We start from the raw sequence: 18,234 nt of genomic DNA, 5'->3' as shown, positions 1-18,234 counted from the left end.
GCCATCACTCAAACCCGATCTCATTTCCAAAGGACTTCAAGCACTTGACCAGTCACACAAATCCTTCACACGGTAGCTTGAAGATCATCCCAACAGAAGCCAACCAAAACCAAATGCTGGTAACACCACCAACTATCTAAGCTAGTTTTCTTTATTCTCCTATAAAAATGAGAAGACCAAATGCTTCAAGCCCTAGAATCTTAATAATGCAGAGAGAAAAGACAAGTAAAACACAAAACCAGAAAACACTCCAAAATTAAATACAGAAAAATAAAACCAGGAAGACCAGACACCCTCAGCTGAGAGACGATTAACTAAGGAAAAGATGGTTTTGAATCAGAACTCGGTATCAGACTTCAGCAAGTCCGATGCCTTCAGTTTCACTTCTTTATGCAAGATTTGACATCAATTAAAGCTAGTTCCTCAAAGCCTTAAGTGTTAGAAGATATGTATGCATCACTTTCAAAAAAAAAAAAAAAAAAATCAAACAGGCTTCCATACAGAATGCTTAGATCATCCTCAAAGTTTTCTGTAAGGTATCTCACATCAATGCTAAAGAAAAATCTCTTGTAACAAGACTCAAATGTAATCCTGAAGGCCCACTAAAAAATTTACAATTGTCTTTAGCTAATCCAAGCAAAACAAGGCAAACGAATGTGCAAGGCTGCATCGTAATTAAAAACTCGTATCCAGACAAATTAATGTGGAACCCTGTGCATAAGTGCCCACATGGACTTTGACTATATTCAAAGCTATATTGCAACTTTTCAGGATTTGTTGAAAAATATGCATTGTGTGCATTAAAAGCAGCAATTAGCAATCCTCTTTCCTTCAGTTTTTGGTTTCCTCCCATTCAAGATGTCTGCGTGGAAAGATTAAAAAAAAAACAACAAAAAACAAAAAACAAACCAAAAGTCAATTGAAAAAAGTCCATCTTAATCAAATAAATTATTTTCATTACGGGAAAAACAGAAAACAAAAGCTATTCTGTAAGTCAGAATGAAGAAGAGACTTGTGCTTCAAAAGAGCTACCCACTAGACTTAACTTCATGGGAAGATATTAAAAAAAAATTTTAAAGTTGTGGAAATTGCAAATTAAGCCACATCTCTAAGAAGAAATATGCTACCCAAAGCTTCAAGTAAAACAAGCCATTTTTGTAGCTGTTTATCTACATGGATGCAGAACTGGAGATCCTTTGGCAGAAAGCTTACCTTTGAAATAGGAGTACCTTCACCTTCACGTATTTCAAGATGCAGACTGCACACTTGTCCAGAACAGACAGCAGAAACTGCAAGAATTAGCTGAGAAATGAACAGTGACTCTATCACTATGCCTGTATTTTAATATCCTAACCTCAATCCAGAGGCATTCAAGAACATTAGTTAAAATGCACTTCCATAAATAGCTTGGTGTTTTCTTTTACAAAAGAATAGACAATGAATATGGCAGTTCTGTCCTTATATCCAAACCATAAAAAGAAGTAACATTAGATGGCCACCACATTATTTGCAATGTAAAAGTAGGTAAACCCTACTTTCTTATTTAAAAAAAAAAAAACAAACAAAAACCAAAAAACAACTCCTTCAGCATTAATATTCACTTTTGTTTTAGAAGGACAATAAAAACAAGCTTTTCTCAGCTAAGGAAGAGACACCTTCACAGGGAACAAAAAGCCAGTTATCAAGAGCGTTTCCCAAAAATACAGCAAGGGTCAACCATCAGTGTGGAGAAGTGTTCACTCCACAAGTGCCAAATTTTTAATAACCAAAAAACCATTTATTACAACAGAATATTACAAACAACTAGTTTTAGTTATCAAAGAGTAAAACTTTACAAAAATGCAAACGTATTTTATGATTGTGGAGGGACAGATATTCTGGGTTTACAAACACGACACCTTTTTGTTTATGCACACTTAAATGTCATTTCCAGTCTGCTTTATTTTCCATCAAATACAGTACATTTATCCAAACAAAAGCATGTACATTCAATATAGAACATTTTGAGCAACAGCTACAGTCCAGCTCCCATTCACAGTATTTTTAGTGCAATGCACTAACAGGGCCAAATATTTCTCTATCCATAAAAGTATTTTTACTCCTGATCTTGTGATCAACATTTTTAGATATATTTTATACAAAAAGTATATATGAACACGAGGCACCTCCCTAAGTAAGGGAGTGAACCTATATAAAAAAACATGGTATTTCTTTTGATGTACAATACCTTTCAAATTGTAGCAATTTGACACAAATCACTAAACAAAATATTTTCTAAGTATAAACAAAAAAAAAAAAAGAGGCCAAAACAACAAAAAAACCCCAAACCATTGACACATGAAACCTGCCAAGAATTTCATAATGGTAGGCATGCAACTGGTTTACTACAGTCTTGATTAAAAGGTTAAAAAAAGGTATCTAAAACATTTTCCAAATTATACAAAGTCAAGTGCTACCTAAAGTGGTCATTTATGATCTTGAGAGAAAAAATATTTTGAGTTTCTCCCACGCTATCCTCCCTTTTTATTAATATTTAATGAAATAACCTAACATTATAAGTGGTTGTGCACAGATTGTCTGTCTATAATACATCAGCAAATATTCACTACCTTCATATTAACATTAGTGTGTTGATCTTTCAAAATATAAACTGAAAAAATAAACTGCAACTATCATTAAAGTGCTTATGTATAATTTTTTTAAAAAAAAATTAAAGAATAGAGGAATGTGGATATTCTTGTAAACTTCCTAGATGTTTACAAAGTTTGCCTGTGAACCACACACAGAAACAAAATGGAGATCTTTGAAGTGACTTCAGTACAGTGAAATTCAGAACGTCCCGGAACTGGGAAATTAGTCAATATGAACAAACTGATGTTATGGCAAATACTAAAAATTAGTACAATTCAGCCAATATACACTACATTGTTTGCTCTTATACATTCATTTGTAATAAATTTAAACCAGTATAAAACACATTTACCAAAGTAGGATATCACAAAAAAGGTAAGAGCTGTTCATCAGTTAGCACTACCAGGGAGGACCAGTACACACCATGAGCTCTCTGAAGGTATTTCCTAAATGAGGAACAAAAAATCCTCTTCCAAAGCTGCCGTTCATTAACTTGCCTCTGTACTTTTTTTAGTTTCAGAAAGTTCCTTCTATACTGCGTGAAACCTCAACTGCACAGAGATAACTGCTAATTTAGAAGCACGTGTGCATTTCAACTACTTCACTGTTTTGGGAGGAGGCACTGTCCTACAAGCAGTCAGAATGTTTACTAATTTAGTAAGAAAACAACAGCTTATGAAAATATTTCCTCCTTATAGTACCATTATCAAGGTATTAGCAGTTCCAACAACAAACTAAAGTCTTTTTCATTCATATGAACTCCAAACTTTCCGAACATCACTTGAACCTATCTGAGGAGAAATGGGAATAAATTAATACTTTTGAGTTTACCCATATAATTATGTTTTAAATTACACAACATAAATAATTTACAAGGCTAACTTTTTAATTCTTGATCAAAATGCAGAAGTCACTCTTCCTCTTTAATTCAGGGTCCAGCTCAGTTAATTTTTGAAGTTCCATCCCACCTAGACAGGATTTGTTATGAAGTCACAAAAGCACCAGATTACAATTTAACATAGCTGGGTGGCAATTCACTACGAAAGCTGAACTCAAATCAAATTACCTCCTGGGAAACAGCGTTTCAGAGTTGAAATATAGAAAAAGGCACATACACTTGTGGTTTTTTTCACCACACATGCTAGAAAGATAATTCTGAATAAGGATGTTAAAAAACCTTGGTGTAACTACTGTTTCTCTTCATTAATTTTTTGTACAATCCTCCAACCTTCAGACATCAGTCAGTCATTCTGAAATACAAATTCACCATAGATAAAAGTGGTTTTTTTCCTTTTTTAAAAGGTTATTTTTAAAATAGGCCATCTTTAACATGAAGGCTACAGAAAACTGAGAAACTACAAATACATCCCCTCCAAGTGTAAAAAAACTCCCAGAGTACCATATAAACAGAACTTTAGAAAATTCTTGGCCAGACTTTTACACATATTTAGGCTTAAAAAAAAAATCTTGATGAGACTCAAACACTTTAAAAAAATAAATGACCAGCAGTCTTCAAACCCATGCTTCTATAAATAAGCCTTAAAAGAATCAAATCCTAAATCTGAGGATTTTAAAGGTGTTTGTAAGCACCTAACACATACTGATTTTAAATCAAAGCAATTAAGCATCCAAATTACATTCCAAAAAACAGTTTGATCTCCTTTTGTTGACAGGGCATAGGCAATACACATTCAAGTTTTAAACAAATAAAAATAAACGCACGAATGACAAATTCCAGTAAGTTCATAGGGATTTTTTCTGTCAACAGCTTTTACTGTAGTACCTGTAGTACTTCTTCAACTGGGTCACAGAGAAGTTAATTAACAGGTTATGTTACTCAAACGAAAGCATTGTTAATTTTAAAAAATCACTATTTTAGAAATGTACGTATATTAGCTTGATTACAATAAATGGCTTAAGACAATGTAAAGAGTTGACTCAGTACAGTTTAACCTAATTCTATTCCAACTTCCTACAATGACAAATTTAGAAATTAACTCTTTTCCAAAACGCTAAAAACAAAATTTAAGAAAATAAAATTTGACATCTACCTTAGTATTTAAGCTGCTAAACCTTAAAATCTATGGAAAAATATGTTTTCGGCAATAGATCAACAGCAAAAGAAAGGCAATGGTTTTGTTTTGCTTTTTCTTAACAACAACAACAACAAAAAGACAAAACATTTTTCTTTTTCCTCACCAGACAACAGCTTTAGATCTTGTACTTCTGCCTTTGGTTTTGTTTTCTTCAGGTGAATGAGATACATTTGCTTTGTGGGTTTTCTTATGATGTTCTAGAAAAGCTTTTCTGGCAAACGCTTTCCCACATTTATTGCATCGGTGCAGAGAAAAGTTTTTTGTTACTTTTACTTCAATACCAACATCAGCTCCTTCGTACTTCTTATTGGGAGAATTGGAGGTGACATCCTGTTTTGAACCAATCTGTTTTGTTTCATCCCTCTGAGGGCCTCTTTTTGTAACCTTATTTAGAACAAGATCAATTGGCTTTTTTATTGCTCTAATTTCTAAACTCGCAGTTATTTTCCCAAGGTAGCGTGGCGACTTTTTATGAACTACAGTTATATGTCTTATCACATCACGTTTGCGACGTGTTTCGTAAGAGCAGAGTGGACACCTGTAGTATTTAACATAAATGTTATTTCCATCTGTGTGTAATTCAATGTGTTTTGTCAAGTTCTGTTTAGAAGTAAATTGGCGTTTACAGAGTTTACAGTAAAGCTGCTTGAAGTCAAAGCCAGCTGAAAGTTTTGGCTTCCTGGTTTTTTGCTGGCCACCTGCAGCAGATGCATTGGTTGGTTTAGAGGTTGATTTAGTGGTTGATTTACAAGTTGATTTAGTGGTTGATTTAGAAGTTGATTTAGGGTTTTCAGGGTCCTGTTTAACTTTATTTTTCTGTGCTGACGGTGTGCTCTTTTTCTCATTTGAATGATTTGTTCCCTTTAATTCATTCTGTGGAGAAAGGGCAATGGAAGGGGGTGAAGGTTCTACAGAATCTGCTGGTTCAACTTTTACTTTTATTTCTGTGCCATTGGCAGTATTGTTGGGTCCTTTCTCTCTTTTAGAGTTCTTTCCAGAAAGAGTTATCTTGTGAACAATTTGCATGTGCCTTTTCAGCATTATCTGTGAACTATATTTTCTCTTGCACAGAAGGCATTTGCATGCAGTTAAATTGTATTCAGCCTTTGAAGACGACTTTTGTTTTCGGGTCTTAAAAGATTTTTTAGCAGAAACTGTATCCAAGAACAAAGGTTGCCCAGGCTTTGTAGCTATATCAGGAGTAATGGAATCCCTTCTTAATCCTCTATGAACTTCATCGAAATGCCTCCTTACGTTGGCTTTTGTAGCAAATGATTTATAACATACAGGACAACTTCTACCTAATGTTACAAGAACATTCTTATTTCGCCCTTTCATGGAGCACTGATTTGGTTTCTTTTTTGTTTCTATGTACTTCTTTAGCTCTTCCATCTTTTTTTTGTGCACTTTTCGAATGTGCCGGCGTACACTGCGTCTGGAATGAAATTCTTTCCTGCAAAGGCAACATATCAACTGGTGGCCAAAGTCAGAATTATCCAGAGAGTCTGAATCAGGACTTACTGCTGGAGGCTGTTCTTCAGGAGTAGGTACCACCTTGTTTGTAACGGGATCAGCAGGAGGTAATTCTACAGTCTCCCCGCCTGGGACTGGGGCTGGAGCTGAAACAGTCTTGGGTTGCTCTGTGCTGGGTTCCTGTATCTGCGCTGGAGCTTGATCAGGGGTGCTACTACTTTCTATGTTCTCATCAGGGCTATCAGTCCTTGACACATATTGAAATACAGCATTCTGATTAGTTTCTATAGGTTCCAATTTAACTACATATTCTTGCTTATCTACCCTTGGATAGATTGCTTCCAGGAGGTCATTTATGGCTTGACTCTGTTTATCATTTATATCTGGGAGGTCTGTGAAAAGAGGCAAAGGTATTTTTTAAATATTTGTTAATTTCAAATTATTTAAATTTCAAAGTATCTTTTAACCACTGCGCCAATTCAGTCACCAAATTTGCACAAATCCTGTATTTGTAATTTTCCTGACTATTTATATTTGGAGGCTTTGAGTAGTCATTGTTATCACATCTGCACAAGCTACTTTTTTATTAAAAGCCAATACTGGAAGTACACCCTTCTAGCACGCTAATGCAAAAGCCACCTAAACTAAAAATTAAGTTTTCCTGGAATTAAATTGATCTCTAAAAACCAGTATCAATTGCAAAAATAACATCACACAACTGAGCTTGTTCTACAGGTGTGAAACTAAGCCTGCAGTATCATTAGAAACTGATATTCCTACTGCTGGAAATGGGTGTTCTCAATAAAGGAACCTAATTCTGGAAATAAGCTCTTCTCTGTGAACTCTGAACAGTCCTTAAAGAATGAAACATCTGTGTAACCTGAGCGCTGCACGAAGATTTAAAGTACCTTAAGAGAGAACAGCTTCTGGGGCAGGGAAAGCTTTTAGGAATGCCAAAGCAGTTAACAGGCTCAATGATACAGTAAGATAGTAAATGTTAAGGACAGAAAACCCCTGTATTATTCTGGGGGGGACGGGGACGACACACGACAGGACACCGTACTAATTCCTCAAAACAATAAAAACTCAGCCAAAGGCGTTATTTTAAGAAAGGATAACTTCACCGAGGTTTACTAAAGTTCACCCTGTGTTCTGCCCTGCTAATGAGTTGGAGCAGACTTAAAAAGCAATAAAGAAGGATACAGGGATTCTCCTTGTTTGTGTGACACCAGCAAACTTCTCAAGCTCAAGTCTGCCTTTGAAGTACTGTTTTAATACACCCATTTTCCAAAAAGTTTATTCAAATGCTTTTGAAGCACTTATGCACTTGGCTACCGCAATGTTAACTGATGTTTCCTTGTTTGTTTTACCAGAAATATTAGTAATTTCACTGTCTGATAATTTTGCTGGATACCCCCTAGTTTTTGTAGAATGGAAGAAAAAAACCCAAAAAAACCAACAACAAAAAAAACCCAAAAAAAACCAACAACAAACAAAAAAAAAACCCGAAAAAATTGCTCCCATTTACCTTCACATCATTCATGCTTTTACAGGACTCAGTTCTTAAATGCCAAATTAATTCAGTGACCTAGCTCCCAGTACGATATGCTAAGCATCTGCACTGGCATGCCTAAGTCAGGGTGCTACAGCAAAAAGACAAGGCATTGAAATGATACAGTTCAAAATTATCCACGATGACTTAAAGATGTGATTCCTGGTAAGAGCTAATTAAAAATCCACACTTAGTCATGGTTGATCCTTCCACACTGACAGCAATACATGAAAAGAGTGTCAGTGCAAGAAATATGCTGTTTTGTTGCTCAAAACCCATCTTCTAACACTGAATTTTTAGCACCTTTTGCAGTCAGTTTCAAATGGGACTATCTATATAATTTTTATCAAGGGTAGAAAGTCCTTCCTATTTTATAGCACCTTATTAGACTACTTAATGACTACCTAACTGAATACATCTCGAAAAGTCATCAGGGAATAGCCTTTGGAACTTTTTACTGTGTGGACACTCAACTGTTATTCCTACCTCTTGTTCACTACCTTTTAATCTCTTTTACTGAAAAAAACTGCCACTTTATTCAGTAACCATCAGACTCAATTTTATATAAATTGTAAGTATTTACATAGTTTTATTCAGAACATGTAGTATTATTCTCTTCATTTGCACCCCTGCTAGCGAACAGTGAACGATGAAAGCTAACCAGCCAATTAAATGAAGGCTAGAATGGCAGAAGCTGGATGGGAAATCTTTACTCAGGGTAATCTTATTTTGCTTAGCAACTTTTGTTTCTAAATCAGATGCACTTCTAACCTTGCTTCAAAAATACAACTCATCACATTTCCCAGAGAAGTTCTGTGACTCTCTACAACTGGCCAAGCACACTCATTTAAGGAAGGTGACAGTACTAGCCTTTTCGCCTTCTCCTTCACGACAGTAGCTGACACAATGTGGGAAAAGAAACACCTAAATAAATCTCTGTTCCTAATTTTTGAAATATTGAGGCAGGAAGGCATTTATCAAGATATAAAAATCCTCATTGCACCTATGTTGATCTAGTCAAGCGATCAGGACAATTAGAAAGCTTTACATACCATTTTTGAATGCTGGCACTTTTCCGAATTATTCAGCTTTACTCAGATCAACAAAAGGTCATCACTGGAATAAGACTTTAATAAATCCCTTTTTCCATAAAAGCATTATTCTTTAAGTTTCTCCTCATCATTTACGTTATTTTCTTTCAATAATAATGTTTCATTTCTACAGCAAAGGTGGTGGGCTAGGCATGATCACACAGAGTATCTTAAAGCAGCATGAGGTGAGGTGAAGTGGTGGGAAAGAGAGAGTATTATTGGAGCACAAGCCCTTAAAGAAAAGAGTGAACTTTTAGTCTATGTTTCATGAGTAGGACTAAAGGATTGTGTGAATGACAATGAGCATTTCCCAAGTACTGGAGAAAATCACAGATATTGATCCAAGCCACTTTACAGGATCCAGCTGAAGTCCATCAGAGCTATGCTGATCTAAAACGGAAAAGCTTTGTTAGATCCATACTTTCCTACAAGATTTATTTCCCAGTCCTCTGGCATACATTTGGGCACCTTTCACAGTAAGAAAGGAAAGACAGGAAAGAAAAAGGAGAAGAACATTAACAGTGACACTCTTCATTAAAAGGCTGGACATATAAACTAGTTATCAAATTGTGACCTTAACATGGGTTAATGCAACCTGAACTCAGTTGTTAATGCATACTGAGTCAGTGCAGTGCCTTCTTTACTACCATAGGAGTGATCTACAAAAGTTAGTATTGAAATTTAATTCCACTTCTTTTATGCAATTTGTTTCTGGTGTGTTTTTATAAATTACAGAAAGATAAGTTTCTCAACTTCAGATAGCTTTATTAAATATTTCAATTAGTATGACTTACTATCATCCATCTGGAGACTTGGAGGACAATAAAACTTTTTATGAGTAATTAAATTTGGTAATCCTCTGAAGAGACTCCGGCACAATTTACACTCAAAAATGGTGTCCACATCTTTTAGCAAAATATGTTTAAGTTGTTTAGTTCCTGTAACAAAAGAAACGTTACACTTAAGGAAGGTATTCTGTTCATCTTTTAATTCACATCATCCCATGAAAGTGGAAACATTTTAAAATGTGACGATCATTAACAGCATTTTATCTTATGTTAATGCTGCTTCATTGCACTGTAAATTCGTGAACATGCTCTAAGTTTCACTATGAAAACAAGACTAATTTGAAAAAAAAAACAAGGAAAAGTCAAGGATTACACACATTACAGTTTACAGGGAAAGCACGATGATTTATGATAAAAACTAATAGCTAACATTAGGAAGCAGTCCATACTACAGTATCTGGTTGCTGCATACAACTGCCCAACAGGAAAGAATGAGCACCTAGAGCATTTGAAGATGACTGCAGTATTTTTTCTTCAAGTTTATCCAACACAGCTAAGAAAATAAGATATATACAGCTATTTCATGTAAAAACAGCACCTGGTAAGGCAAAAAAATAAAACATACAAGAAAACAAAGAGAATAACTAACAGGTCAAGCAATGTTACTACATCTGGGTATCTGATCCAAGATCAAGATGATGATGCTTAGGCAATAAAGTAGAACTGCAGACATATTTTCAGTCTGCTGAAAGGAAAATGCATATAATTTAAGTCAGAAACTTTTCTATTAAAACACAGGCAGTGTGGCAAACTATGGAGGCTTTCCAGACTATTACACACTGTATATTCCAAAAAAACCCTGAAGATGTTTGATGTAGCACTGCTGATGTATTCCAGCTCCTGCTTTGCTTAAAGAACTAAAGGCTTCAGAGTTTAAGTTACACTTTAAATCCACTCCTCCATTTCTCATCTCATGAAAATTACGAACGTAATGTCTACAATTAGCAATGGATTACTAAATGATGAATACTTACCCACTGCAAATTAGAAAGAAATGCTAGCTAGCCAAATTCAGCTAATTTATCTTGGTTTTTTTTTTATAATGGATTTAACCAAAATTAATCAAAATTAGTCCAGCAAGCAAAAATAGTGAAACTCAACCAAGAATAAACAATACCAGTCAACTATGGAACAGCATCAAGACACTTTCCAAGCTGAAATAGAAATTCTTCAGATTCTGTCTATAGAGTAGAAAAATACAAGAATAGAAGATTCTGTCATCACCGACATGTCTCTTAAGAATTCCTTTTAAAGACCAAACTCAGAGTCACATTGCAGAACTATGTGCGAGAACTCAAGTAATAATAATTTCATAACAACCAATAATTCCTCAATACAAACAGGCCTTATCAAGATCAATTTTTATTTCTTGGTGTAAAAGTATTACCACAAATGTTTTTACAACTGGGTTTTAGCAAAGAACAGTGTCTTCTTCAACAACTGCTTAAAAATAGGACCCAAACTTGACTATCTGAGCCTACCGTCCAGTTCCTGTCTCCTCTTATGCCTTTCCTGGGCCACAGCCACAGCCTCTTGTCTTTTCTTCTTACTGCTCTTTCCTCAAGTGTTACTAACCTCACCATCACCTGACCTGTATTTTTACAGACTACTGGACAAATATTTAGACGTAGTGAAAACCCCAAATGTAAAAATTGAACAGAATTCCCCCAAAAGCAAGTTGTTTATTCAGATCTCACCAACAAATGTTGGAATTTCTGTATATAAAGAAAACCACTGACAAAAACCCAGCTGAACAAAACTGAAGATGTTCTATGCAGGTAAAATTCCAGTAAGTTACCAAACTATAGTTCAAATAAAAGACCTCCTATTTGGTGATAGCACGCAATAAACCAAAATTTGGCCATGCTGTTGATGCGTGCCCTAGCCACAAACCACACTCCCAAACAAAACAAAACAAATCATCTAATTCTCCATTCTTTCCCAATCAAGGGACACACTAGTGCCTCATTCTCTCTCCCATTATACTGATACTTCAATCTCTTTCCATTCAGGAATAAAATGTTTTTCTCTAATCCAAATTATTGGCTTAAGAATTACTGGATGAGATTAAAGGATTTATGACATACTGGAGGTCAGACTAGATGACATGGCAGTCACTCTCACTTCAAACCATCCTTATGCAACTATCAAGATTTTCACTGGTGGGAGTAAAAAAATAATTGGTCCTTTTGAATTAGACTGTAGAACTTTAGAGACTCCTGGAAATTTAAAACATCCACTGGTTTTGTGGACACAGCGGGCAGAGAAAAAAAACATCTTATTCTTCAACAATTACAGATTATGGCAATGAGCAGTCAGTCTTCTGCCAGCATATGTTGCCTCCAGCTTACTGAAGCCTTCTCTTTTTTGTAGTTACATCTAATGGGAACAGGTGATACTTTGTCAAATTCTGTTAATATTTGTAAATGTTGACAACAGAATAACATATCCACAAGACGTCGGAACTGAACAGAGGTTATTACAAATACTTTCCTGGCAGAAATACAAAGTTTATGCCTTTAGCGATTTCATTTTTAGAAAAAAAAAAAATGCTTTGGATGACAGAAGCTTCTGCTAAAACCACTTAAATAGTTATGGACAATACTCTGGCTTTAATCTCTACTTTACCACAAGAATCAAAATGAGTTTATTTTCCATAATGAAATGTTGCTTGTTCAAAACTAAACAGTAAAATCTTGGTCTAAGTCCTTTTGCCTTCTGCCCAGCTTCCCTGGTGCACATGACTGAAGATGTCAAGGTAAGCCATCAATGTAACACCTGACAGCGAGGACAATCTGGCAGTAGCCCAGAGACAAGGGTACTTGCAGCTAGTTCGTGCTATGACCAGTAGAGATTCCATCAATCTGCTTAAGGAAAAGAAGCCTGCCACACATATCTCAACTAAACTAAAAAAGGTTACTAACGATGACTCTCACACCTAGCTTCTCTCTTTGTATCAAGCTGTTGAAGTGCTAGTAGAGAACATAGATACCGTGCTCTTTTACAAGACTGAGCCCAGACATGCATCCCGTTACATCGCAGCGATGATTTATACATGAAACATTTCATATATGTAACAGTTTCATGTGGAATAACCTAGAAACATGTAAATAGAAGAATTAAAAACATCACTTTAATTTTTTGTAAGAACTGCTGCGTTCTCGCACCAAGGGCTGTGAAAGTAAAATGTTCAGTTTGTCATATCAAAGGCGTAGAAACAGCCAGAAAACATTAAAGGTTTCAGTCACTTCCTGCATACTCACCCAAACACTCAGTTGTTATTCTTACAGTCATTGCTATGTATGGCAACTGCCAAAATCAATCAAGGAACACCTTGAAAGCAACATGATAAAGCAATTCTAAAAAGTTCAAGGTAAACAGTGTATTTTAATCTCTGGAGTTCTAGGATAAACTCATTAATAACAGCAGGAGGGACGACACAAAGCAGAATAACCACCTATTTTTTAATGGTTTTGAAAGATATTTATACAGCAGAAGCTGTAGCTTCACTACTTTATATGAAAAACTTTATTCAAATGAATAGCACCTAACTACAAATACTTTGCAAATATGTAGAAAGTCAAGTGCTGGCTGTTTTAATATACTACAAATACATAACTCTTATAGCAAGGTAATGAACTTCGTAAGAGTCAGACAGTTTCATACCTGAACGAAAACACTCAATGATTTGTTGAATACCAGATTTTGACGTTTGTAGAGGCTGCTGTAATAACGGAGGATCACCAGGTTCCAACACGTGCACTGAAATATATAAAAGGATAATAAGCCATTAGAAAATACTCAGGTGATTTTTATTAAGTTACAGATTTTCTGTGCATACAGTAAACTAGCTAAAAAGAAAGTCCAGGACTACAGCAGAAGTTGCCTTACTAAAAAAATTTAATTTACATTGAATTAAAACCTAGTCAATACTGAATTTTCCAGCCACGATCCCTTCTGACAGTTTGTTGTCATTCTGATTATTTAAAGAAAATATGTATTCAAAGCTACCTGTATCAAGCAAAAAAGCATATAAATATATAAACCCAAACTAACTCACTAGAAATCTTGGTCAATTAAAGCAATTCCCCCGAACAAGCTACCTGACTCCCATCATTCAAACTGAAACAGATGTACAAAAAACCACAACCAAATACTGTACTTCACAGCATACTATGTGATTTTCATGTTGCCAGTACACATCTAAAGCACTAGCAATGATCAGAAAAAAGCACAGCTACGTAATATACACCAAAAAGAGCTAGTACAATATTTTTAACCAGTAAAGCCACATTCAGGAAATGCTTCTGGTTCCAGCAAACTGCTGAAGTAATGCCTTACTTCTGAAGCTTCATTCCACGTCACAATCTTTGTAAAATCTACTGAAATTAAAACCTTTATTGAGCAGGATGTTTATTAGTTGTTCCGATATGCAGTATTTATGCATATGAAAATTAGTAGCATTTCACTGCTGTATATGCATAGGGCAGTTAATTTTTTGCCGGAGGGAAAACCAAATTTAAATGAATCGGAGTACTTATTCAAGCACATGTTTGCAAAATCATTAGCTAGGTCTTCTTTTTAATTTCTTATTGACAAAATAACTAGCTTTGTACTTCATAAATCAGTTCCTACCTTACCCATTTGGTTTGATTTTTAAGCCTATTGTAAGGTTTCTATTTTTAAATGAAGCACTGAGCACCTCTAAGAAATTTATTTTTGATAAGGAGCAGTAGAGGCATAGTACAAAACTATTTAGAGATACTAAGTGCAAATAGATTGAACACATTTTTGACGGGAAAGTTGTTCTAGAAGATGTAAGGTTATAAACAAATTCAAGCTGAAAAGAACATCAGAAAGAAAAGCAGGCTAAGAAAAGAACGATAGAATGAACACTGCACCCAACTATGCTGGCCCCATAACATACTATTATATATACGAACACATAACAACCATTACAAATCAGCTAATCGTTTGGGGATCTCTAACACAATGACATATTGTATTCTACTAGCCTATTCCCTATTCTTCCAAATAGTATATTTTGGTTTGTATACTGCCTCTAATATGCATGCGCAACACCCACTGACATCAAGAGAAGTGACATATGTGAAGCGGACATAACACAGCGCTGTTATTTGTAAGGCAAGAAAAGTATTTTAGCCTTTTTAAAGCATTAGAATCACTCAAAACCATTTTTTCTTAAACACAAAGCAATGTTTCTACTAGCTGAACAATACCTAGTCTCAAATTACATTTAATTAAAGGAGCATTATCAAAGTTGCCATGCTCACGCTTTCAACTATTAATTCCCCAAACTGATGCCTTTCTTTTCAAAACACAAGTGAAAGCATCCAAATAACAAACTCAACAACAAGGCAACAAGAAAGGAACCAAATTTCCTTGTAGGCTGCCAATTATAAGAGTAGGCAGAACAAGTACAAAAAAAAAAAAAAAATAATCTATCAAGTTGGCTGAACCTCCAAAGTATCATTACACTTTCCACTGATGGCATCTTCCGTGTCACAGAGCAGTGGAATGCAAACAGCGGTTTCAGGACTTGAGGGTTTTCTTGTTCTCTGAGAAGATCTTCAACTTCATCAGAGCTCACCAAGGATGTAAAGTAAAAAGATACACAGCAAATGCAAGATATTGCCAGAAATGTCATTTTACCAAAGAAGCAGGATATTACACTTTCTGGAAACAAAAAGGCCAGGCCAGTTTTACATAACTTCTGGCCTTCCTCTGCTCACTGCATACAATGCCCATGCGGTGGCTTGCGGATTATTGCACATCCTGCAGGAACTGAAAAATTGTCGTCTTCAAATAATTTTAATGTGACAGTTCAAGGATACCAAAAAGCATTTCCAAAACAAGTTCGGACACTTTTTTACATCCAAAACTGTCGCTAGTGATGCACATCTGCAACATCACAGCAGCTTCCTCAAGGGTTTAGCGAAGATGAGTAAAACAGCCAAAGCATCACACACCACCATACCTGGTTCGCAGCATCCATGGTGGTGGTGGTCTGTCTGACAACACTTGTCCCTCAGCGGCATTTTCCGTGACCACGACCTACTGTCCTGCTACATCCAGCAGCGCGTTTCTGCTAAAAGAAGCAAATTAACTGTCACCCCGGCGAGGAGGCGGCTCAGGAGCGCGCTAGCCCCGCACACCCGTTTCCCGCAGCGGCACGGCCGGGGCAGGCCAGGAGGCAGCGGCACCCTTCCATTGTTCACAGCAGGTCCCACACCGCCCTCTGCAACGGCCGCTGCGGCGAGCCCGCCCGCTCCCTCCCGCCCGGGCCCCGCCACACAGCGCGGCCCGGCCCGGCCCGCCGCAGCCAGCGCGCCCGCCCCGCCGCCACCAGAGCCCCCGGCCGCCGCCGGCCCCGCCGATCCCGGCCGCTGGCCCCGCGCCCCCTCAGCCGGCATTCCCGCCGCGCCGCTCTCCCGCCGCGCTCGGTCCGCACCTCCCCGACCTCCCCCCGCAGCCCCGCCGCCGGGACCGCGTCCCTCAGCTCCCGCCCGAGTGAGGGAAAGTTGCGTCCCCGACCGACAGCGGCCGCAGCCCGCCCGGGCCGGGCCGGGCGCCCCCCGCGGCGCTGCCGGAGCCGGAGCCGGGCGCGCCCGCCGCCCCGCCACGCGCGAGCCCGGGCGGGGAGGGGCCAGCGGCCGGCAGGTGACAGCGGGCGCCAAAGGCCGCCGACGGGAGGGGGGCGGCGCGGCGGGCGGGCCGCGGCGGGCGAGCCCCTACCTGGGAGAGGACGGCCGGCTTCCCCCCCCCGGACAAAACTTTATTCGCCCCTGTCCCGCCAGAGCGGCGGCCGCTGACCCCGGAGCCGGATGGGCACAGGGGCAGGAAGTGACTGCGGCCCTGGCGGCTGGGGGCCCCGCAGTGCGCAGGCGCCTCGCCCGCCGCTCCCCCGGCCGGGCCGCACAGGTGCCGGGCGGCGGCCGGCGGCGGGGCTGCGGCGGGGCGCGGAGGCGGGCGGCCCGGCGCGGCGGGGGACGAGGCGCTGGGGCGGGGGGTGGCCGCCGCACGGAGGGCTCGGCGGGCGGCGGAAAGCGGCGCCGTCCCCGTCTCCGTAGGGAGCAGGGCTCGCCGCCGGGCTCTGCGCTCGGCGGTGATGTGCAGAGCTGCCCGGAGGGCGCAGCTGCTCGGAGACCAGTGGGAGCGGCCAGCAGCGCCTGAGGTGGCGGTTCTGCCCCGTCTCAGCCCGGTCTGCCCTGTTACAGGTTGGGTTTTTATTAAAAAAATAAAACACCACACAACCAACCGCCAGTTGGTCTGGTAAATTCACGATGGAAAAGGATAGATCAGCGCTTTCAACAGCTGGAGGATAAACTTTTCTGAGAGAGGATCGTGTGGTGTGTACTCTCGAGTACCGGCAAGGGGGTGCGGGTGCGCTGCCGTGGACGGGCGGGCAGCTGTTCTGCTCCGGCTACGTTTCCACTGGGCGCCTGTTTAGTCCTATGCTCTCTTAATGCGCCTCTCTTAGCAGCTTGGGTTGGTGAAAAGGTAATCCTCAGGTTTTGCCAAAGAAAAGCACACGATTAAGTCTTCTTCCACTTAATGAAAAGCGTCTGTTGTGTCAAGGAAAGGTTTTGTAAAGAAACGTAAGGAATAAGCCCATCGTTACAGAAAAAATGCTGAGTGCCGGTACCAACACAGACCCAATCTGTCAAGCTTTTGCTTGTCATAGCGTCACTTCTTAAATGGAGGTGGAATTCGTGGATTTAGACAATGTTCAAAGCCAATTCTACTGTCCGTGTCAGAGTAAGTTGTCTCGCACTGTGTCTCACATCAGACATGGAGACAGCTGACCAGCTGACCATCAACTTGAAAGCAATGAAGTCTTCCTTTAAAATACGGACATTGATTTCACTGTCATCTTTTTCCAAAGCAACAGGAGGCCATATTCCAATTCCATAAAGTCCCTTTGGGTTTTGGTTAATAAACTAGGGTCATCTTACATGTCAGAGAACAGTTCAAACAGCCTAGTGCCAAGCAGCATCCTAACTCTGAAGTACAGCAGAAGTCAATTATAACATTCATGTTAGGCAACCAAATGCAAGTCTCTGCATACGTCCTGAGGTGCTCTCATCTTGATGAGCTTAGTCACACCCTGAGCTCTGCCATGTTTTAGACACAGACTGGAAGAGGCTTAAACTCCACCCCGCCATGTAGCTGCATTCAGCCCATGTACCGTGCGCTCTCGTAAAGCTGCGAAGCTCATGGGTAGCAAAGTGCAAGGAACACAGCTGTCAACTCTTTTTTCTGCACAATACTCTATGGCTGCTTTACTTACCCAAGAATTAACGAACTCAGAGAATTCCCTGCCTCCCAGGAGATGGGGATATCAGGTTCAAAGTAAGATCTTCCATTCTTACTGATGCCACTGTGCTACAAATGTTGAAATAGCAGAGTAACAGCAGCTGAACTTTGCATCTTGGTCCTTTACTATGAACATTGGCAGCCGTTTTACCAATATAATTTTAATAAGTGATCAAAAAAATAAGAGAAAGCAACCTGCAAATTAT

General features: G+C 38.9%; 1 protein-coding gene across 3 annotated transcripts; it reads right to left on the bottom strand.

Annotated features, from left to right (window-relative positions):
• Window positions 1-1,921: 1,921 nt before the first annotated feature.
• ZNF800 (zinc finger protein 800) lies at window positions 1,922-16,595 on the bottom strand. 3 transcript variants are annotated; one of them, XM_056341165.1, is made up of 6 exons: window positions 16,448-16,589; window positions 15,690-15,797; window positions 13,358-13,453; window positions 9,638-9,781; window positions 4,831-6,592; window positions 1,922-3,418 (listed from the first exon to the last, which is right to left on the bottom strand). In XM_056341165.1, the coding sequence occupies exons 2-6, from the start codon at window positions 15,748-15,750 to the stop codon at window positions 3,409-3,411; spliced, it is 2,073 nt and encodes a 690-aa protein (XP_056197140.1). In that variant the 5' UTR covers window positions 15,751-15,797; window positions 16,448-16,589; the 3' UTR covers window positions 1,922-3,408. The 3 variants fall into 3 exon arrangements, with proteins under 3 accessions (XP_056197140.1, XP_056197141.1, XP_056197142.1); XM_056341166.1 differs by having other exon boundaries at window positions 15,690-15,800; window positions 16,448-16,559; XM_056341167.1 differs by having other exon boundaries at window positions 1,922-6,592; window positions 16,448-16,595.
• Between the last annotated feature and the right edge of the window lie 1,639 nt (window positions 16,596-18,234).

The sequence above is a fragment of the Falco biarmicus genome, chromosome 5, assembly GCF_023638135.1.
Source record: "Falco biarmicus isolate bFalBia1 chromosome 5, bFalBia1.pri, whole genome shotgun sequence".
NCBI classification, from domain to species: Eukaryota; Metazoa; Chordata; class Aves; order Falconiformes; family Falconidae; genus Falco; species Falco biarmicus.
This window is presented reverse-complemented; position numbering and strand designations above follow the sequence as displayed.

Excerpts from the sequence above, each read along its gene's own strand:
- ZNF800 (XM_056341165.1), bottom strand. The coding sequence starts at position 15,750 with ATGCCGCTGAGGGACAAGTGTTGTCAGACAGACCACCACCACCATGGA. Across the intron at positions 13,454-15,689 it reads CCATGGATGCTGCGAACCAG|TGCACGTGTTGGAACCTGGT; the intron begins GTATGGTGGTGT and ends TATATATTTCAG. Across the intron at positions 9,782-13,357 it reads CATTGAGTGTTTTCGTTCAG|GAACTAAACAACTTAAACAT; the intron begins GTATGAAACTGT and ends CTTTTGTTACAG.